This window comes from Bubalus bubalis, chromosome 20 (assembly GCF_019923935.1).
Source record: "Bubalus bubalis isolate 160015118507 breed Murrah chromosome 20, NDDB_SH_1, whole genome shotgun sequence".
In the NCBI taxonomy this organism is placed as follows: domain Eukaryota; kingdom Metazoa; phylum Chordata; class Mammalia; order Artiodactyla; family Bovidae; genus Bubalus; species Bubalus bubalis.
In genome coordinates, this window is record NC_059176.1 from 53,787,637 (window position 1) to 53,810,122 (window position 22,486).

Sequence of the window (22,486 nt, forward strand, 5' to 3'; positions counted from 1 at the left end):
CTTGTATCCCTGGGATAAATCCCGTTTGATGGTGGTGTATGATCCTTTTAATGTATTACTGGATTCAGTTTGCTAGTATTTTGTTAATTATTTTTGTGTCTGTGTTCACTGTCCATGGGATTCTCCAGGCACGAATACTGGAGTGGGTAGCCATTCCCTTCTCCAGGGGATCTTCCCAACCCAAGGATTGAACCTGGGTCTCCTGCACTGCAGGCGATGCATTACCATCTGAGTCACCAGGGAAGCCCCTCATCAGTGATACTGGCCTGTAATTTTCTTCTGGCAGCGGGGTGGGGGGTGATGTCTTTGTCTGCTTTGGTATCAGGTTGATGGTGGCTTTGTAAAGTGAGCTTGGGATCTGTTCCTTCCTCTGCAGTGTTTTGAACAAGTTTCAGAAGCGTAGGTGTTAACTCTTCTCTAAATACTTGATAGACTCGCCTGTGAAACCACCTGGTCCTGGACTTTTGTTTGTTGGACGTTTTTAAATCATGGTTTCAATATTAGTACTTGTAATTGGCCTATTCATATTTTCAATTTCTTCCTGCTTCAGTCTTGGAAGTGTGTATCTTTCTAAGAATTTTTCCATTTCTTCTAAGTTGTCCATTTTACTGGCATATACATGTAGTAGTCTCTCATGATCTTTTGTATTTCTGTGGTGTTCATTTTAAGTTTTCCTTTTTCATTTCTGTTTTTATTGATTTGAGCCCTCTCCCTTGTTTTCTTGGAGTTTGACTAAAATTTATCAATTTATCAACTGTTTATATTTTCAAAGAACCAGGTTTTACTTTTATAGATTTTTTTTTAATTTTCTTATCTATTTCATTTATTTCTGTTCTTTATCATTTCTGGGCCTTTGGGCTACGATCAAATGTATTTCTGCTCTGATCTTTATGATTTCTTTTTTTCTAACTTTGGGTCTTTTTGTTCTTTCTCTAGTCACTTTGGGTATTTTGATTTTTTTGTTCTTTCTCTAGTTGCTTTGGGTATAAGGGTAGGTTATTTGAGATTTTTCTTGTTTCCTCAGGTAAGACTGTACTACTGTAAACTTCCCTCATAGAACTGCTTTTGCTGCATCCCATAGGTTTTGGATTATCATATTTGTGTTTTCATTTGTCTCAAGGTATCTTTTGATTTCCTCTTTGACTTCTGTGATCCACTGATGGTTTAGTAACATATCGTTAAGCCTCCAGGTTTTGTGTTTTTTATAGTTTTTTGCCTCTGTAATTGATTTCTAATCTCACAGCATTGTGGCTGGACAAGATGCATGATGATATGATTTCGGTTTTTTTCAAGTTTACCGAGGCTTGATGTGTGACCTAAGATGTGACTCTCTGTTGGAGAATGTATGATGTGCCGTTGAGAAGAGAGGGTGTTCTGCTGCTTTTTGGATGCAGTGTTCTATAAACACCAGTTCAGTCCATCTGGTCTAATGTGTCATTTAAGGCCTGTATTTCCCTGTGATTTTCTGTCTAGGTGTCTGTCCAGAGAAGTCCCTCACTCTTACTGTGTTACTGTCAAGTACTTCTTTTACGGCTGTTCGTGTTTGCCTTACGTATTGAGGGGCTCCTATGTTGGGTGCGCAGGTATTTACAGCTGTTACATCTTGAACTGATCCCTCCATCATTGTGTAGTGACCTTCCTTGTCTCTTGTAGTCTGTTTTGTCTGATACGAGTATCGCTGCTCCAGCTTTCTTTCGATCTCCATTTGCGTGGAGCCCCTTTTCCCATCCCCTCACTTTGTATTTGTGCCTAGATCTGAAGCGTGTCCCTTGTAGACACCACACAGACAGGTCTTGTTTTTATACCCATTCAGCCAGCCCATGTCTTTCGTTTGGAGCATTTAATCTGTTTACATCTAAGCTAATTATTGATATGTATGTTCTTATTGCCATTTTAATTGTGTTATTTTTGTAGGTCTTATTTCTTCTCTTCTTTTGTAGTCTTTTGATTTGATGTCTGTCTTTAGTGTTGTATTTGGATTGCTTTTTCTTCATTGCATGTGTATTTACTGCAGATTTTTGGTTTGTAGTTCCTGGGGGGTTTTGCTTTTGCAGGTTTGGTATTTATGTGCCAGTCTGTTTTAGGTTGCTGGCCTCTTTTTTCCAGTGCATTTCCAGTATCCTGCATTTGTATTCTCATCTACTCACAATTGCTGGCTTTGATACTATGTTTAACGTGTAGATGTTTAATGTACTTCGTTTGCCTTCGTGTTTGCCTTTACTGATGGGTTTTCCCATTTGTAATAGTCTTGACTCTATTGTACTTGGGCCTTTTCTTTTCCACGTAGAGAAGTTCCTTTAGGATTTAAGGCTGGTTTGGCGGTGCTGAATTCTCTTAGCTTTTTCTTGTCTGTAAAGCTTTTGATTTCTCCACCAAATCTGAATGATGAACCTTGCTGGATAGAGTATTTTTGGTTGTAGGTTGTAGTATTTTTTTTCCTTTCATCACTTTAAATATATTGTGCTACTCCCTTCTGGCTTGCAGAGTTTCTTCTGAAAAACCAACTGTTACCTTATGGGGATTCCCTTATACATTATTTGTTGCTTTTCTCTTGGGCTTTTGGTAATTTTTCCTTGTCTTTAATTTTTTTCAGTTTGATTAATATATGTCTCATTCTTTTCCTCTTGGGGTTTATTTTGTATGAGACTGTGCTTCTTGGGCTTGAGTGTTTCCTTTCTTGTGTTGGGGAAGTTTTCAGCTCTTATGTCTTCAGATATTTTCTCAGGTCTGTTCGTTTCCTTTTGGGACCCCTACGGTGCCATTGTTGGTGTGTTTAATGTTGTCCCAGAGGTCTCTGACACTCTCCTCATTTCTTTCATTCTTTTTTCTTCATTCTGTTACGCTGCAGTGATTTCCAACACTGTCTTTCAGCTCAATCATTTGTTCTTCTGCCTCAGTTATTCTGCTATTAACTCTTTCTAGTGTATTTTTTTTTTAAGTTAAAAAATTTTTTTAATTTTAATTTTTTTAATTTTTGGTACAGCATTCTATTACAGAGGTACATTTTGTGGTCCTTTCTGCTTTTAATCTTTAAAGATTTTTCATTTATTGTTATTTTTATACAATTTTTAAAGGTTACTTTCCATTTACAGCTGGTCCTGGGGCTTGTTCAGGCTTCCTGGTGGGCAGGACTGGTGTCTACCCACTGTACGTGGAGCTGGGTCTTGTCCCTGTGGTGGGCAGGGCTGTGTCCAGTGGTGTGTTTAGAGGTGATGTGAGCTCAGTACCGCTTTAGGCGGCCTGTCTGTCGACGTGTGGGGCTGTGTTCACGTGTTGCTGTTTGTTTGGCCTGTGGCGATCCAGCGCTGGTGCCTGTAGGTTACTGGGTAAGGCCGCGTCTTGATGCCAAAATGGCAGCCTCTGGGAGAGCTAACGCAGATCAGTATTCTCCCGGGCCTCTGCCACAGCGTCCTGTCGGGCAGTCAGCCGCAGCCGACCCTTGCCTTCCCAAGAGGCCCTCCAGGACTCAGGTCGGTCCAGCCCTGGCTCCTCTGGAGCTTTTGGCCGGGTCTCAGTGTACCCTGTGCGGCCTCCCAGAGTGGAGTCTCTGTTTCTCCCGTCCTGTGGAGCTCCTGCACTCCAGCCCCACCGGCCTTCAAAGCCAAGTGCTCTGAGGGCTCTTCGTCCCGATGCCAGACCCTCAGGCTGGGGAGCCGACCAGGTGCTCAGGACCCTCTGGTGGGAGAACCTCTGTGATGTAATTACTTTCCAACCTGTGGTTGCTCACCTGGAGGCTGCAGGATCTGATGGTATCATGAGAGCACCCCTCCTACCATCTCGTGGCAACTTCTGTGTCTTTGAATGTAAAATGTCTTTTTTTTTTTGGTAGGTTCCTGTCTTTTTCTGCTGATGGTTGTTCAGCAGTTCATTGTGATTTTGAGGTTTTTGTGAGAGGGGGTGAGTTCGAGTCCTTCTGCTCTGCCATCTTTTCCAATCAAGAGCCTTCCTTCCGTTTGAATGCTTGCTGTCTCTCCTGCCTGTGCTGGCCGTCTCCCCCCTTGACATGGGGTGTGCAGGCACAGAGGCCCTTGTGCACCGTTGGAATGGCGTGGGCACTGCTTGGCATCTGTTTGCAGGTCTCGTAGTGGCAGCTTTTGTCCATGCCACTCCCGCGACAGCAGGAGCAGGGTTTGGAGCCTGCTCATGGGTCTCCTTGGGAATTCCCTGGTAGCTCAGTTGGTAAAGAATCTGCCTGCAGTGCAGGACACCCAGGTCTGGAAGATCCCCTGGAGAAGGCAATGGCACCCCACTCCAGTATCCTTGCCTGGAGAATCCCATGGACGGAGGAGCCTGGCGGGCTATAGTCCGTGGGGTCACAAGAGTTGGACAAGACTTAGTGACTAAACCACCACCACCACATGAGTCTCCTGGGGGCAGCTGCCATCTGTGTACTCCCAGGACAGCGGGCACAGCGCTTGGCACCTGCTTGCGGGTCTTAGAGCAGCAACTCACTCCCACCCCCAGAGCTCCTGCAGGCGGCGTCCTGTTGCCTAGGAGCAGCCACGGGGAGGGATGCCCTTATGATGGTCTGTCCCTCTCCTGGGGCACCCCCTAGAAATGGCACCTTACCTCTCTGGCGGGCCCTCGCTGCTCCCGAGCACACCCTCAGTTGCCACACTCCAGCCTGTCCACGCAGCCAGCCCCTGTCCTCTTCTGACCTCTGAAACCTGAGCCAGCACCCAGCTGCCCCCCGCACCAGCAGATGAATAACTCGGGCTGGGGAGCTCTGGGCAGTAGTACCCACCTCCCGTGCAGGTTACTCTCTGCAGTGCCTTCTGCAAGCCAGATGCCACGCTTTCCTCCTTGGTGCCGAAGCTCGCCCTCCATCTAGTCTGATCTCCCTGCCAGTGAGAAGACTCCCCAGCTTGCAGGGACCTTTCCTCCTCCACAGCTCCGTCCCTGGGGCATGGGCCCTGTTCCAGTTCTTTTCCTTGTCCCTGGGTCCTGCGTGGTTACATGGAGGTTTTCTTTCCCGTTGAGGAGTTTGTGGCCTCACGGCGGCATTCGGTAGGTGTTCTGCGTAAGTCGCTCCGCTTGCAAATGTATTATTAGTGTTTGGCGGGAGCAGGTGAGTGCCCCGTCCTGGTCCCCTGCCATCGGTCCCGTGCCTTCTTTGTGGTGCATTTTAACCACTTCCCTGCAGGGAAAGCCTGTGGTCACAGGAGCGGAGCTGTTGTAGGAGCTGGATCGATAGCTCTTAGCGGGATGATATATCACTTGTCAGGAGCCTGGCAGTGTCGTGCAGGTAATTGATGTGGCTTGTATCCATCAAAGCCCAGGGTGACGCTTAGGTCATCAGAATAAACCTGAGATGCCTACAGCTCGAGAGGGTCTGACTTACTGGGGCCTCCGAAGGCAGGGGGCCACGGAGACAGGCTTCCAAGAGCCAGGACAGACCTGACTCGGCAAACATACTGTTGTTCCCCCCCGCCCCACCCCTTCTTAAAATCTTTAGTTTTGAGACAGGACAGAAGTCTTACAGGTACTCAGGGAGAAGCAACACATGATCACAGTTGAAAGCGAAGACAGTCCAGTTGGAAAGTTTTTATACCTGTCAGCTAATGCTGAAGCTGAAGCTCTGAGCATGGCACGCTGCAGGGCTCAGAGGAATGGTGCTTAGTATTCTTCCCCTTTTTCCTCTCCCTCTCCCAACAGAATCCACACCAGCCTCCTCATAGTCCTCCTCAAGGGCAGCCATGTCCTCACGGGCCCCAGAAAACACTCCTTCCTCCGTGCCTTCACCCACGTGGCAGTGACCAGAGGCACGCTGGGCATCCCTCAGGTCAAATGTGTGGTCCAGGCCGCAGCGACGGCCGTGGTGTTGCTCAGCAGGCACCCAGCTCGCTGGACTTGGCCCACACTTTCGGCGCTCACCCCTCCCACCGCTGGGAACCTCCTGTCTCACACCGGCTCTGGGTCCCCCAGCCCCAGCACAGGGCTGTGTGTGTCACTGGTACCAGTCACTGGAAATCATCTCGTGAAACCCATTCTTGGTGAATGGGGTGGCCTCCCCGGTGGTGGGAGGGGTGGCAGGACTTCCCCCGCTGAGACCCCCTGGCAAGGCCAGCATCCTGTCCCCCAGTCCCAGTGAGTCCTGCACTCACTGGGACTCCTGGCGGCCCGGGACGGGAAGGAAGGGGCAGAGGGCCTCAGGTCAGCGGTCACCAAGCCCCCGCGCTCCTCCTGCGCACAGCTCCCGTCTGGGGCGGCGCTGCACTCCCGGCCTGTGTTCAGCCTCTCGGCGGTCCCGGGGATGGATGCCGCGTCACCCAGCAGCTGAGTCAGCACCGCAGACTAGCGTCTCCAGGCCCCTTCTGGGTTTGGGACCCGTCACCATGGCTGGGCAGGTGCTGGGACCCCAGGGATGTGCGGCTTTGGCCAGCCCTGGATCCCATGGATCCCATGTCTAAACAGCCTGGAGCGGGAAGAGAGTGGTTCCTGAGAACACGCGGGTGTCAGGGTAAGCAGGAGGGGGTGCCTTGCTGGCTCAAGGGTCTCCCACTCGGGTCTATTGTCACAGTCGGCCTGGCAGCATCCACAGCTGCCTCAGCCTGCATCTTCTCCAGAGCGCGGCCGTGTGAGCACTGCTCAGCCTGCATCTTCTCCGGAGCGCGGCCATGTGAGCACTGCTCAGCCTGCATCTTCTCCGGAGCGCGGCCGTGTGAGCACTGCTCAGCCTGCATCTTCTCCGGAGCGCGGCCGTGTGAGCACTGCTCAGCCTGCATCTTCTCCGGAGCGCGGCCGTGTGAGCACTGCAGCAGATGCTAGCAGGGAGAGCCGTGTGCGCCGTGTGCAGCTCGCCTTGGTCATCCAGTCCGGCTGAGCCTCCGCTCTGTGCCAGGTCCCATCGGTTAGCACCACACACAGTCCTTGCCTCTGGGGCCGGAGATACAGAAGGCAGATAAGCCTGTGATTGTAAATTGTGACAAGTGCTGTAAGTGGGGGAGGTGTGGGGAGGAGATGACCTCAACAAGGTGGCCAGTCAGGAGGAGAGAGAGCAAGCCTTTCAGGGACAGCGGGGTGGACGGCAGAGCATTCCAGGCAGAAGAGCAGCTCATGCAAAGGTCCTGAGGCCAGGGACACGTCCAGCACGGCTGGAGGGGCAGCTCTTTGGGAAATAGCAGGATGTGAGGACCCGGAGGCCACGGTGGGGACCTGGGATTTTACTGAGACTGCTGAGATGTCCTAGAGCTGGGTGTGGTGTGATCCAGGTGGTGCTTTTTAAAGGATAACTGTGGTCTCTGGGTGGATTCAGACCCGAGCAGAAGCAGAGGCTGGGGTGGGGGTTCTGTGAGTCAGGGGTGGTGGGGAGGGTCAGACAGGGACTTGTGTAGGAGGTGAGGCCACAGGGGTTGTATGAACTGGTGTGTGGGGGGTGGTGTGGTGGGATTTGAGCACGAGGGAGCGTGTTGGTGCTGTTTCGCAGGTTTGGGGGAACACTGAGAACTTCCCCAGACATGTCACAGTGGAGGGAACAATTCAGCTGCTGGGGATCTTGTAGCTGTGAGGCAGGGAGCCCAGGGTGGGGTACGCAGCCCTGGGGGCCCCTTGGCTCCCAAGCCTGACCTCCTACACTGCTGGCCAGAGCTGAAGGGCAGCCCTGGGTACCTGTGGGCCTGGGTGAACACTGTGGTCCCCTCCCTGTGTCTGAGCCTCAGTATTCCTGTCTGTAAACTGGGGCCAGTGGGCCTCTCGCTCCCTGGAATCCTGGGGCTTCGGGGCTGTTGCTAAAAGGCTGGCTCAGGTCCCGGCATCTCCTGAGAGGACATGGGGCAGACAGGGAGGCGGCTGGCCTGGTAGGCAGCCCTGCTCCCGGCTCTGCTCTGTGGAGCCAGGCCGGCCGCCGTCTGGGGGCTGGAGCCCACTGGGTGTATCTGTGCATTCTCAGGATCTTGGCCTGAGAGGGGGTTGGCATCAGCGGGCAGGCATCCTCTTTTGAGCGGGACAGAAGTCAACTCTGGGCCCTGGCCACCCACTCAGCGCTGCCCTCGGAGAGGTCACCTGACTTCATTCTCCGGGCAGCGTGGCTACTCTGTCAGGGTTTGCCGTGCTTTGGGGCACTTTCTCATCTTGGAGTCCTGCTCTGTCCTGCCCCTAAAGCACCCCCCCCCGCCGCAACCAGGGTGTCTCCACCTGGATCCCTCCAGGGCGGTCCTGTGCACAGCACCCCAGGATGGAGGCGGGCCTAGCCCAACCCCACAGCCCCCTGCCCGGCCGCCCCAGTGTGGACCAGGGTCTGGGACAGAGGGAGGCGGGCCGCACGGGGCCAGAAAGCCTGAGAGGGACTTCGCCCAGCGGCTTAGAGTGTGTGTGTGCCCACGTGTCACCACGTGGGGAGAGCAGGGCTGTCCACTCTCTGGCTGGCCCTGGGGCCGGGCCCTGTGCGCAGCAGCCTCCGAGCCCCCTGCCCCCACCCCCCACAGGAGCAGGTACTGGTGACATCCTGGTCACACGGCTGGCATTCCACCCCGGCGCTGTCTGTAAAGTGAGTCCAGGAGGAGCTGCGCACCCACAGCGTTCCAGACCACACTCCAGTGGGGCTCAGAAGCAGCCTGGCTTCCTGGCTGGGCGGGGCGCCAGGCAGAGGTGTTCAGAGACCCAGAGCAGGTGGGGCTGTGGGACAGCAGGAACTGAGGTCAAGCCTTGCCATCAGGGCCCTGAATTGGAGGCCTTGGAGCCAGTCCCCCAGGCGCCCCCAGATCAGAGGCCACGTCCCTCTAAAGGCCCCGGCACGCAGGGGCGTGGTGGATGGCATCACCCAGTTGCACGCGTGTGTGTGCTCAGTCGTGTCCAGTGCTGTGCAACCCTGCAGACTGTAGCCCTCCAGGCTCCTCTGACCATGGGATTCTCCAGGCAAGAGTACTGGAGTGGGTTGCCATTTCCTCCTCCAGGGGATCTTCCCGAGCCAGGGATTGAACTCAGGTCTTCTGCATCTCCTGCATTGCCAGGCGGATTCTTCACCACTGAGCCACCTGGGAAGCCCCAGTGGACAGCCACATTTGGGAAAGTGTCCGATGATTGAGGGGCAGTAGCAGGAATGAGAATTAAGCAGTCACACGAGGTGTGGGGACTGTACTGTGTGGTCTGGAATCAAGAGTGGGCAGTTCAGACCTGGTTGGGGGTTGCTGCTGCTGAGCTTGTGAGGCCAGGTCAGCACAGCCTGTCGTCTCTGACGCCCGGTCCCAGGGCCAGGCTCAGAGGTCAAGCTCTGTAAATAATTGCCAACAAGTGAGGGGCTCTCAGGAGGCCTGAACAGGGCAGGGGCTTTGTCTTATAAAAGAGGAGACTGAGTTGCAGAGAGAGTGGTGCCCTGGGTGGGTGGTAGCTTGGGGACCACTGTGTACAGCCTGGGTGTGGGGTCCTGTATTTTCCCACTCCTGCAGACTGCACACGGACAGGCACACACCCCTGTGCCTGAGCTCTTCACCTGAGCCCTGTGGGCCACAGTGGCTGGTTTGCGCAGCCATGTTCCTGGCGGGCCACTGGCCCATGGTCTGCCTGGAGCTCGGGGGCCAGAGCAGCGAGGCCAGGCCCAGCCCCGGTGTCTTCCCTGCCCAGCCAGGGAGCTGGGGCCTTGCCCGGGCAGCTCTCATCACGTCACCGTGGCTTCCCTGGTCCTTTGCCAGGAGAGGAGGGAGCAAGGGAGACAGCTGTGCACTTGGACTCTAACTGGCAGTCCACCAAAGCTGGAGCACCGCCTTCCTTCATCAGGTCGTTGTCATTCAGTTGCTCAGTCGTGTCCAACTCTTTGCAGCCCCATGAACTACATGCCAGGCTTCCCTGTGCTTCACCAGCTCCTGGAGTTTGCTCAGACTCACGTCCATCAAGTCAGTGATGCCATCCAGCCATCTCATCTTTTGTCGCCCCCTTGTCCTCCTGCCCTCAATCTTTCCTAGCATCAGGGTCTTTTCCAATGAGTCAGCTTTACAATTCAGGTGGCCAAAGTATTGGAGCTTCAGCATCAGTCCTTCCAATGAATATTCAGGGTTGATTTCCTTTAGGATTGACTTGACTGATCTCCTTGCTGTCCAAGGGACTCTCAAGAGTCTTTGCCAACACCACACCAGTTTGAAACCATCAGTTCTTCGATGCTCAGACTTCTTTATGGTCCAACTTTTACATGCGTACATGACTACTAGAAAAACCATAGCTTTGACTATGCGGACCTTTGTTGGCAAAGTGATGTCTCTGATTTTTGATACGCTGTAGGTTTGTCATTGCTTTTCTTCCAAGGAGCAGCGTCTTTTAATCTCATGGCTGCAGTCACCATCTGCAGTGATTTTGGAGCCCAAAAAAATTAAGTCACAGGTCATTGCTTCAGTACAAGAGTGACCTGCAGTGAGGAGGGGTCGGGGTTGTTACACACTTTTGAAAATAAAAATGAAAAGGGGGTTTTTCTGGCCTTGTTACCAGCTGGAAGCACAGACTTCTGGGGTCAGGATGCTGAATGCAGTTTGCTTTTGGCCACTTCAAGGCCTAGGGTTTTGCCTGCTTGTTGGCTGAGCCTTGTTTCCACAGCCCCATAGTGGGGTTTGGGGTCGTGTCATTGACCAGACTTTATTAATTAAAGTGCTTTGGAATCCCTGCATCCGAGCCCATGTCTGCTCCAGGGACCAGTGCCCTGAGCCCCATGTTCCTGGCCCAGCAGAGATGGGCAGACCGGGGCATGTGGGGCGCTCGCTGCGGCCCAGGAGCCCGGAGTCGCCTGTCGGAACAGGGGAGACTGCACCGGCTGCAGGTGTTCCGGCTGCAGTGGCTGAGGCGGACCCGGGTGCTTTAGTGACCTGCTGTCACCAAGGGCTTTGTCTCGGCTTCCCGCGGGGATTCAGAATGGAGCAGGTGTCCAGGGAGGGAGCCACAGGCCAGCTGGCCTCATCGCAGCTGGGTCCAGAGGCCTCTAGAGAGCCCTGGATTTGCAGAGCATGTCTACACTGAGCGCTTGGGCTGACAGTGGTTCATGGCGAGCTTTCCAAGGGCAAGGGTGATGAGGAGTGTGGCTGCGGCTGCGTGGAGCCCGGCTCAGGACAGGGCCCCGCTGGGAGCAGAGCAGGGGCATGAGGCTCTGCCTGGGCTCTGTGGCTCCTTGGGGATGTTTTGCAAAAGCCCCCCTGCATGAATCTGCGTCTCCTTGGCCAACAGGGTGGCTGCTGGGCTGGAACTGGACGGCCCACGTGGGAATCCTGGCTGTGGGAGTCAGGGAGCCAGGGCGCCTCTCTGAGCCTTGGCTTCCCTGGCTGCAGAATGGGGCCATGCAGCAGCATCTCTGAGCCAAGGAATGTATCCAGAGCACATGCTGCTTAGCACTGCCCTGCTGTCCTCTTTTTTATTCAGATTTATTTATTTTTGGCTGTGCTGGGTCTTCGTTGCTGCGCAGGCTTTTCTCTGGTTGCAGCAAGCAGGAGCTCCTCTCCAGTTGCAGTGTACGGGCTTCTCATTGCGGGGGGCCTCTCTTGGTGCAGAGCACAGGCTCTGGGGCCCATCACCAGAAGTGGCGGCACGTGGGCTCAGTAGTTGAGGCTCCCAGGCTCTGGAGCACAGGCTCAGTAGTTGTGGTGCAAGGGCTTAGTTGCTCCCCAGCATGTGAGGTATTCCGGGTTCAGGGATCCAACCCATGTCTCCTGCATTGGCAGGGGGATTCTTTACCACTGAGCCACCAGGGACGCGAGCCCACCTGCTGTCTTCTTAATTGGGCTAGGGAGACCGTGGCATGTTCTTGCAACCATGGGAGATGACTGTAGGTCAAGGTCACCTGGGCAGGCTCCTATTCAGAGATGAACCTCAGGTTTTACCACCGGAGTCATCCTTTGGCCGTCAGATTGAGGGGCGGGGCTTGGTCTGGGTGTGGCAGAGCTGAGCAGGGTTGGAGGGGGCCGGCCAGCTAGGTTTGGGGGACGCTGCGGGGGGGCCCTGGGGCCTGGCCCCTCTCACCTGTGGCCTCTTCCCTCCCCCCCACCCCCAGAAGGTCGGCTCAGCATGTCGGTCAGCGTCCACGAGACCCGCAAGTCGCGGAGCAGCACGGGCTCCATGAACATCACGCTGTTCCACAAGGCCTCGCACCCCGACTGCGTGCTGGCGCACCTCAACACGCTGCGCAAGCACCGCATGTTCACCGACGTGACGCTCTGGGCCGGCGACCGCGCCTTCCCCTGCCACCGCGCCGTGCTGGCCGCCTCCAGCCGCTACTTCGAGGCCATGTTCAGCCACGGCCTGCGGGAGAGCCACGACGACACGGTCAACTTCCAGGACAACCTGCACCCCGAGGTGCTGGAGCTGCTGCTGGACTTCGCCTACTCGTCGCGCATTGTCATCAACGAGGAGAACGCCGAGTCGCTGCTGGAGGCGGGTGACATGCTGCAGTTCCACGACGTGCGGGACGCGGCCGCCGAGTTCCTGGAGAAGAACCTGTTCCCGTCCAACTGCCTGGGCATGATGCTGCTCTCAGACGCCCACCAGTGCCGCCGGCTCTATGAGTTCTCCTGGCGCATGTGCCTGGTGCACTTCGAGGCCGTGCGCCAGAGCGACGACTTCAACAGCCTCTCCAAGGACACCCTGCTGGACCTCGTCTCCAGCGACGAGCTGGAGGCGGAGGATGAGCGCGTGGTCTTCGAGGCCGTGCTGCAGTGGGTCCGGCACGACCTGGAGCAGCGCAAGGCCCACCTGCCGGAGCTCCTCCGCGGCGTGCGGCTGGCCCTGCTGCCCTCCGACTGCCTGAAGGAGGCTGCGTCCGGCGACGCCCTGCTCATGGCGGATGAGCGCACGCGGCTGCTGGTGGACGAGGCGTTGCGTTGCAAGACCCGGATCCTGCAGAACGATGGCGTGGTCACCAGCCCCTGTGCCCGGCCGCGCCGGGCCGGCCACACGCTGCTCATCCTCGGGGGCCAGACCTTCATGTGCGACAAGATCTACCAGGTGGACCACAAGGCCAAGGAGATCATCCCGAAGGCGGACCTGCCCAGCCCCCGCAAGGAGTTCAGCGCCTCGGCCATCGGCTGCAAGGTCTACGTCACGGGGGGCCGGGGCTCCGAGAACGGGGTCTCCAAGGACGTGTGGGTGTACAACACGGTCCACGAGGAGTGGTCCAAGGCGGCGCCCATGCTGATCGCCCGCTTCGGCCACGGCTCCGCCGAGCTGGAGAACTGCCTCTACGTGGTCGGGGGCCACACGTCGCTGGCCGGCGTCTTCCCAGCCTCGCCGTCGGTCTCGCTGAAGCAAGTGGAGAAGTACGACCCCGGGGCGAACAAGTGGACCATGGTGGCCCCGCTGAGGGACGGCGTCAGCAACGCCGCCGTGGTGAGCGCCAAGCTGAAGCTCTTCGTGTTCGGGGGCACCAGCATCCACCGGGACATGGTGTCCAAGGTCCAGTGCTATGACCCGTCGGAGAACCGGTGGAGCATCAAGGCCGAGTGTCCGCAGCCCTGGCGGTACACCGCGGCCGCCGTGCTGGGCAGCCAGATCTTCATCATGGGCGGCGACACAGAGTTCACGGCCGCCTCGGCCTACCGCTTCGACTGCGAGAGCAACCAGTGGACGCGGATCGGGGACATGACCGCCAAGCGCATGTCCTGCCACGCGCTGGCGTCGGGCAACAAGCTCTACGTGGTGGGGGGCTACTTCGGCACCCAGCGGTGTAAGACCCTGGACTGCTACGACCCCACCTCGGACACGTGGAATTGCGTCACCACCGTGCCCTACTCGCTCATCCCCACGGCCTTCGTCAGCACCTGGAAGCACCTGCCCGCCTGAGGCGCAGAGCCAGCCAGGTGAGTCCCACTCCCCGTCCGAACCCACTCGGGGCAAAGGCTGCATCTTCCGGGGAGGCTGGGCCCGTCAGGAAGCAGGTGACTGGGGGGCCTCTGGGACCCCTTTTTTCTACTCTGGAGCCAGAACCTAGCTCCCCCCCGCCCCTTACTGACAGTTAATCTTGAGCAAAGCGTGTAACCCTTTTGCCAGATGGGGGCAACCGTCTTACTGGTTCCTGGGGCCTGGCTGTAGATCCGTCACCGCGGGTCTGTGGACACATAATACGTGGCGTCTAGGCTAACTTTTGAAGTCTGGGGCACAGTCTCCGTGCAAGGGCACCTCAGAGAACGGGCCTGCACGCGCGTGTGGGCATACAGCTGTCAAAGCCGCCAGCTGTGAGGTGAGGGCTCCCCGGAGCCGCCTTAGGTCCAGCACTGGAAGCGCTCATGCCTGTGCTGAAGGTATATATCCCCAGTTATGGTTTAATTACGGGCCAAGGATGCGGATTAAGAGGAGAGGGTGGAGATGCCTGGGGCAGAGCCCTGGACGGGGCTCCAGACGCGGAGCACCCCATCCACTCCCCGTGTGTTAACAGCATCCGTGAGTGATGGCACACACACAGTATTGCCCACCAGGGGAGCTCACACAGCGTTGGTGTCCAGAGTTTTTATCAGGGCCCCATCGTGTGGGCATGACTGCTTGGCCACATGGTTACTCTCAAGTCAGCTGGTCCAGCATGACCCAAAGCCCCCCTAGGTCACATGGACGTCACTCTAAACAAAGATCCTCTTATCGGGTATGACACAGATCACCTCCCGTAAGCTAAGAGTGGACCTCTGGGGACTGAACTTGGGTCAATTACAGGCAGATTCTTGACCGTCTGAGCCACCAGGGAAGCCCCTCTGTTTGGGCAAGGCCACCAATTCTGTCCTCCGCAAATGCTGAGCCCAGGCCTCAGCCCAGACCACTGCAGTTAGGGCTTCTGGGGCCCAGGGCTCAGAGCTGGGGTAGCTCCGGGCGAGTCCAGAGTGCAGTCAAGGTGAGCGCCCCACCGGGCGGGCCCATGAGGAGCAGCGGGAGGGGAGTGGATGGGGCACTCGGGGGTGGGCGCGGGCACCGCGGGGCCGGACGCCGCTGCGGCATCTGGTGGGGCCAGGGCCCTGGGCCCAGCCTCTCCTGGGGGCAGCCATGTGCTCCCCCGTGCGCGAGGGGGCCTCTCTTCTCCTCCCATCCCTCCACGAGATGGAGAGGAGGCCTTCCTCTGAGCATGGGAACAGCCCCCAGCAGGGCTGCCCCGGTTACCCCAGGTTACCACACTCTCTGATCTCAGTGACATCATTCCATGAAGTCACTGCGTGAAACAGGAAGGACACCGTGGAGGCCAGGGGCGAGGTGACACGGTCAGGCGCTCCATGTGGGCAGTGGCGGGGCAGGGGGCTGGCAGGAGGGGCTTGTCCAGGGTGCAGGATGGATGGAGTCAGGGGAAGGGGGCCAGCCTGTCCTGGCGGGGCCCTTTCTGGGGTGGGGGGTGCTTTCCTGCAGCCCTTCTGGGGTGACCCAAGTGGCGCTGAGGTTGGATTCAAGTGTCCTGAGCCAGCCTGGCAGGGGCACAGGGGCTGGGATGGGGTGTAGACTGGTGGGCATTGGAGAAGGTCGGCCATGGTCATGTCCCGGCTCTTAGCTCGCCTCGGGTCTTTGTCCCTTGGGACGGTGAGGTCCCGGGACCCCCAGTGAGTGGAAGGCAGAAGGCATCGGTCCTGGGGGCTCCAAGAAGCTCAGGGGAGGGTGGGATCAGATGCCAGGTCATGCCAGGGCGCCTTGACACCCACCCCAGGCTGTCCTGGGTTCCAGCCTCTCCCTGCCAACAGCTGCTGCCCCATGCTCCTGCAGATCGTAGGAGCCAGCCCTTGGCCCCACGCTGTTCAGGTCACAGGAACAGTGTGAGGGGCCGGCCTGAGCTGAAAATTCATTTCCTCAATGGTCTGGCGGCTGCTGACAAGAATACTGAAAACCACGCGGCGGAGGCAGGCAGAGGCAGTCGTACTTGGCCGGGTGGCTTCTGAATGGAATCTGATGTTTCAGCTGCTAAGTCAGATCCAGCCAGGCTTTCGAGGCCCTTAAAGGGCTCCATCCCCAGCAGGCAGGCGAGGCTGGCCCCTCAAAGGAGTCAAATCCACATAGGGTGTGAGGCCTTGTAAAGAGCAGCCTGGGTGGGAACAGGCTTTGTTCTCCTTTAAGGTCTCTCTGCTTTGTTTGTTGAATCTGCTCTCTTTCTCTCTGGGAGAAAACTCTGCCCGGCCACAGACCTTGGTCCCCTGGGGAGCAGGCTTCAAAGAGAACATTGGCGTCTCCTTGTTGGAAACCTGTGGTCTGTGGGCCCTGACGCTTCGTGCCATCTCAGGCCGCCAAGGGCCAGGGGCTGTGACCTTGTCTGGTGTTAGCCTGTCCTTGGGGCCCTGGAGGGCAGTTCCTCCCAAATAGGAGAGGGTGGGCGGGGAGATCAGCAGGACCCCATGAGCCTGCTACTTTCCCAGGACTTCCCCCTGTTTCAGGGACTGGGGAAGGGAAGCAGGCGTGGACCCTCGGCTCTGATTTGCTGGCTGCTTGACCCCAGTTGCTCAACTTCCCTGAGCCTCAGCTTTGCCATCTGGGAAATGGGGATAAAAATTGTATTCCTCACACTGGTTGAGTAGAAGAGATCAAGTGAGGGGCCGGGTTCAGAGTCAGCTTTCCTTTGAGGTTGTGATGAGGCTGGGATGGTGATGATGGTTTCAGAATGCTTTGGGTGGCCACGGCCTCTGGATTGGGATGTCCCTGGGCCAGCCTCTCCTTCTGGAAGGGTCCCTCCCGCACGGTCGGGATTGCCCTTTCTGCGCCCCTGGCCAAGTGACGCACAGGCCTTGTCTCTTCGGCGCTCCTCAACCTGCCGCAGGTGCTGCAGTCTCGGACGAGGACCCAGCAGGGGCGCTGGGGCAGAGGGTGACGCCTGGGTGTGCCCGGCCCGCCCTTGGCTCCGGGTGGATGGCGCAGTTGTAGCAGGACGGCCACCCGCGTCTGCTGCTGCCAGGCACGCAGAAGGCCCTGGCTCAGGTCCTGAGGGCCTTGACCGGGGGCGGGGGTGGTAGGTGGATGGGGTGGGAGGGGCCCCAGACAGCAGCGGTGGGTGAGAGGCTGGGCTCGAGCACCCTCGGCAAGGCTCACGGAGGCCGGGATGAGCAGAGACTACTGCCCCTGCTGCCCCCGCCCCCCCCAGCATGGACCACCCCTCCAAAAGCCTGGCTGCCAGCCAGGAACCCCCAGTGCCAGGGCCAGAGAAGGGGGTCTGTACCAGAGTGTCCCGAGTGCCCCCCTCCCTGCGCTGCTGTTCCAGCCCCTCCTACAGGCATTGGACCGGCCTGGGGTCCAGCCTGCAGTGCCTCTCTGGTCCCCGAACCAGAGACTCTAGGGACCACCAGCTGGAGAGCCCCTGCTCTGCAGCCCCCCGTCACCACGCCGGTGACTCCCCCGGTCATCCCCAAGTGCTCCGTTTCTCAGCCGTGAGCTCGTTCCGTCCTCTCGGAAGCGTCGGAAGTGCTGCTGGTACCGAGACCCGGGGTGGGCGTGTCAGGCCACAGCTGGTGAGGGCCGGAGCGGGATCTGAACCCTGGCCGGGCCCCAGGCCTGCAGGTGGCTCTGGAGACCCAGGCCCCGAGCATCCCGTTGTCTGCGCCCTGGCACCAGTCGCTGCTCGCTGCAGCCCACCTGAGTGCTGCCTGGCAGTGGGGGTGGGGCGCTCTTCGAAGCTGACTGCCGGCAGGATCTCCAGGGCCCGCCCTTGGCTCCCAGGTCACAGTCTGATCCTTGTCTCTAGGTGACAGTGGCCAGGAGGCTCCTGGAGCTAGGGTAGGCACCCATTTCTCTGGGCTGCCTGCCAAGTGTAGACCATGCATGGTCCTTTTCTCTTGTTCTGTCTCCTGCCCTGACCCTGCCTGCCTCTGGCCTGTCTTTAGAGCATCAGGGTGGAGATGCAGGCTGCCAGGAGCTGTCTTTTCCTCCTGGGCACTGTAGGGGACCAGCACCAGGGAGTGGGTGTGGGCAGGCACGCCCTACAGTCCCGCTCTGGGAGAGGCTGAGCCTGTGATCCCCCTGCCTGAATTCCGGGGCACACCCCGCCACCACAGGAGGGCGGATTCAGCACATCCTGTCCGGCCTTAAAGAGGCGGCGGCCAGGAGGAAACCCCAGAGCTCGGGTTCGGGGCTGGGCTGAAGGGGGATGAAGCACCCCGCGTCCGTCTGTCCGTCTGCATGGTGTGGCCCCATGCCAGCCAGGATGGCCTTGGTGGCTGCGGGCCACCTGCCAGGCCCCCCGTAGGTGACCCTCAGGACTGCAAAGGGTGGTCATGGGGCTGGCGGGGCAGCTGTGCACTGCGGTGGGGTGACCGCTGACCCCACGTCTGCTCTGCGAGGTGGACACGGGTCCTGTTGACTGGAAAAACAGTGCATAACCTAAGGGTTGAGAATTATGTTTTGTTCAGCAGACAAAACTTGGGACTTAAGCGCAGACTGCAGCATCTCAGCTCTGAGGGACCACTCTGAAGAGGTCAGAGGGGAAGCCAGAGTATATAGGAGATTGTGCAACAAAGACCAGGGAGTCCGAACATGAAAAGATAACTGTTAATTAAAGAAAACCAGTAGCTCAGCTGGTAAAGAATCCGTCTGCAATGCAGGAAACCCTGGATTGATTCCTGGGGTCACTAAGATCCCCTGAAGAAGGGATAGGCTACCCACTCCAGTATTGTTGAGCTTCCCTGCTGGCTCAGACGGTGAAGAATCTGCCTGCAATGCGGGAAACCTGGGTTTGGTCCCTGGGTTGGGAAAATCCCCTGAAGGAGGAACTAGGAACACACTCCAGTATTCTTGCCTCGAGAATCCTATGGACAGAGGAGCCTGGCGGGCTACAGCCCATAGGGTCGCAAAGAGTCGGATGTGACTAAGCACGGCACAGCACAGACATCACAAAAATTCTTTGCTATGTATGGGAGGATGCAGGAGTCCGGGCTCTCTGAGGTCATCCCTTTGATGCGCACCTCAGCTCCTGGGGCCGGTGCCCTTGCCTTCCCTTCCTAGTCTCCCGGGTGCACAGTCCGAGGAGGCTGTATGGCTGAGGGCTGCAGCATTTTTTGTTTACGGATGTGGCAGGCAACTTTTTTTTTAATGTGGTCCCATTTCACAGATAAGGAAACTAGGTCCCAGAGAGGCAGCTGCCAAAACTCGGGCGGCCCGAGTGACCTCAGAGTGGGTGCAGGCCTGGGCAGTGCCGCCCCCCAGCTCCTCTGCCGCCTCCTCAGCAACTCAGGACAGCCTAGAGGGGCTCCCCCCGGGTCAGAGCCTGGTCTGGGGCAGCAGTGCGCCTGCCCTGAGGGGAAGTCCATGTCCGCCTTGTGTGCTGGGCGGGGATGGGGGGGCCCAGGCCCCTGAGTTTTGGGTTCACCACCTTAGAGCATCTCCGGGTGTTCAGGGCCCGTGAGGAGTTCTGGCTAGTGAGGCCCTTGGAGGGATTGGGGGGCCTTCACCAGCCCCACTGAGAAAACAGCAGTTGCCTTGCCCAGCGCACCCTTCTGGGAGCTTGCTGACCCCTGGGCTCCGGCAGCTTCGGCAGAGCCGGAGTCCGCCTTCCAGAGCCGTGGGAGCAAGGGCAGCATCCCACTGAAGGAGAAAGGTCCACAGGTCCCTGCACCGGCTGGAACTGTGTTCGTGATCCTGTTACTTAAGCAAGTCCCAGGACTAGACGTAAGCTCTCTGCCCTCGCAGCTCTCTCACAGCTGTGAGGCGGACAGCTGCTCAGGTGAACACCCAGAGCTGCAAGACCGGGGATGCGGTCGCTGGGACCGAGGCTCTGCCTGCGGTTGTGTTGTCTCTGCCTCCCAGGTGGCTGAGTGTGCGGGTTGACGGGGAGGGGGGACCTCCTTCTCTTTCCTTTTGGAGTCCCCGTGAGGCCCCCTCCGGCAGTTGGGTGTCATGGAGGGGGCGTCATCTGTGTCTCCTGGCACAAGCCTGCCTCCTTGGTTTGGGGCCACCTCTGAGCCCATGGTGTTCAGCTGGCCAGAGTAAGAGTGGCATCGGCGTGGAAATGGCACGTGGATGGGTGTGGACCGTCGGGGTGGGGAAAACCCTTGGTGAGTACCCCAGCCCTGTTCCCAGTACTCCAGAGAGCCTGTTTTTGTTTTTTAATATCTATTTATGTATTTGGCTGCACGGGTCTCAGTTTCATCTTTACCCTCTGAGCCACCAGGGAAGCCCTCAGGTTCGGCGTGTGGGACCTTTGATCTTCGTTGCAGCATGCCAACTCTTAGTTGTGGCATGCGGGATCAAGTTCCCTGACCAGGGGTTGAACCCGGGCCCCCTGCTTTGGAAGCATGGAGTCCAGCAACTGGACCACCAGGGAAGTCCTCAGAGAACCTGTGGTTAGAACCGCGCGGAGGTGGACAGCCCTGCTTCGCTGTCCCGAGTGTTCCCCGCTCCGCACCCCCTCCAGCTCCTTCCTGAGCCTGCTGTGTCCTTTCTCCGCGAGGTGAGCAGCCCAGGAGCTGAGCTCCGGCCAGGGACCCCACCTCCTGGACAGACACACGGCCACATCCCTGCTGGGAGTCGGGCCAGATTACGCCGAGCTGTCGCTGTGGGTTGGGCTATAGAAACTGACCGTACTGGCCAGCTGGGTTTTCTTTGCTGCTCCCGGGACGTTTTACACTAAACCTTTCACATGCGTTACATGGCTCCATCCTTCTCTGGGAAGCAGGTATCTCGCCTCGTTTTCTGCAGGGAAACGTGAACCTCGGAGCAGAGCGCCCCGCACTGGAGTGGCCGGCACTGGAGTGTGAGCTCTGCGACCCTCTGAGCTCGTTCACCACTGCGTCTGTCCTGCGGGGACAGGCTGTGCAGCGAACATTTGTCGAGTGCAGGAACGAGCGTGTTGCCTGCTGCCCGCAGCTGTGCTGTTCCTCCTGACGGCGTGACTAGCCGTGGCCACGTCTGCGCGCCACCCGCCCCCATTCTCTGACCATGTCCACCCTCCCCCCCTTAGCATTTCCACCTCACCGGCCTGCGTTCAGCCTCAGAGGTGCAGGACTCCCACCCCAGGGTTTCTGCACACACTACTCCTGCCTGGACTGCTCTTTGCCTCTCGAGCAAACTCCTCTCTGTCCTGCAGGTCTAGGGGTGTCCTTCCCACACCCTCTGCCACAGTACAAGTTCTTGTTTTAATCTCTCTTTTTTTTTACTATTATTTTTAAAGCTTTTATTTTACATTGGAGTGCAGCTGATTAACAGTGTTGTGTTAGTTTCAGGTGTGCCACATGATTCAGTTATCTGTATACTTGTATGTATTCTTTTTCAAATTCTTTTCCTGTTTAGGTTATTCTAGAATATTGAGCAGAGTTCCCTGTGCTAGCTATACAGTGGATCCTTGTTGGTTATCTTTTAACTTGTTTTATTACTTAAAAAGAAATCTTTTTCTCGGAGGATAATTGCTTTACAGTATTGCGCTGGTTTCTGCCACACGTTCTGTCTGTGTGGGTCTTTGTTGCTGCATGGGCTTTTCTGTAGTCCTGGGGAGTTGGGGCTCTTTTCTGTTACGGTCCGGGCTGCTCACTGCAGTGTCTTCTCGCGTGGTGCACAGGCTCCAGGGCGTGCAGGCTCGGTAGCTGTGGCTCCCAGGCTCTGCAGCACAGGCTCAGTTGCTCCGTGGCATGTGGGGTTTTCCCAGACCGGGGATCGAATCCGAGTCTCCTGTATTGGCAGGCAGATTCTTTACCACTGAGCCCCCAGGGAGCCCCTCGTTATCGTTTTAAAATATAGCAATGTGTACATGTCAGTCTCAAACTCCCAACCTATGCCAACCCCCAGCTCTTCCCCTCTGGTAACCATGAATTCATTCTCTTAAGTCTGTGAGTCTGCTTCTATTCTGTAAATAAGTTCATTTGTATCATTTTTCCATATCTATAAGTGGTATCTTAGGATATTTCTCTTTCTCTAACCTCACTTAGCATGAATCTCTAGGTGCATCCATGATGCTGCAAGTGGCATTAATTCTTTTTTTTTTAGTTCAGTTGCTCAATCGTGTCTGACTCTTTGTGACCCCATGGACTGCAGCACGCCAGGCTTCCCTGTCCATCATCAACTCCTGGGGCCTGGCTCAAACTCATGTCCACTGAGTTGGTGATGCCATCCAACCATCTCATCCTCTGTTGTCCCCTTCTCCTCCTGCCTTCAATCTTTCCCAGCATCAGGGTCTTTTCCAATGAGTTGGCCCTTGGCATCAGGTGGCCAAAGTATTGGAGCTTCAGCGTCAGTCCTTCCAAAGATATTAAGGACTACTTTGCTTTAGGATTGACTGGTTTGATCTCTTTGCTGTCCAAGGGACTCTCAAGAAATCTTCTCCAACATCACAGTTCAAAAGCGTCAGTTCTTCGGTGCTCAGCTTTTCTTATGGTCCAACTCTCACGTCTATACATGACTATTGGAAAAACCATAGCTTTGACTAGACAGACCTTTGTTGGCAAAGTAATGTCTCTGCTTTTTTAACATGCTGTCTAGGTTTGTCATAGCTTTTCTTCTAAGGAGCAAGTGTCTTTTAATTTCATGGCTGCAGTCACCATCTGCAGTGATTTTGGAGCCCCCAAAAATAAAGTCTCTCACTGTTTCCAATTGTTTCCGCATCTATTTGCCATGAACTGATGGGACCAGATGTCATGATCTTTGTCTTTTGAAT

At 56.7% G+C, this 22,486-nt stretch overlaps 1 protein-coding gene across 6 annotated transcripts in view; it reads left to right on the forward strand.

Moving 5' to 3' along the window:
* Nucleotides 1–22,486, forward strand: part of KLHL25 (kelch like family member 25) — a 51,556-nt gene that overhangs the window by 23,900 nt on the left and 5,170 nt on the right. For 3 of the 6 annotated variants that reach the window (XM_006065722.4, XM_025271580.3, XM_025271576.3), the window contains one exon: nt 11,963–13,760. In XM_006065722.4, coding sequence (XP_006065784.2) covers nt 11,974–13,743 — 1,770 coding nt within the window. In that variant the 5' untranslated portion in view covers nt 11,963–11,973 and the 3' untranslated portion in view covers nt 13,744–13,760. Of the gene's footprint in view, nt 1–11,959; nt 13,761–22,486 lie in introns of all 6 variants that reach the window. The other 3 variants (XM_006065721.4, XM_025271579.3, XM_006065720.4) reach the window with 1 other exon arrangement.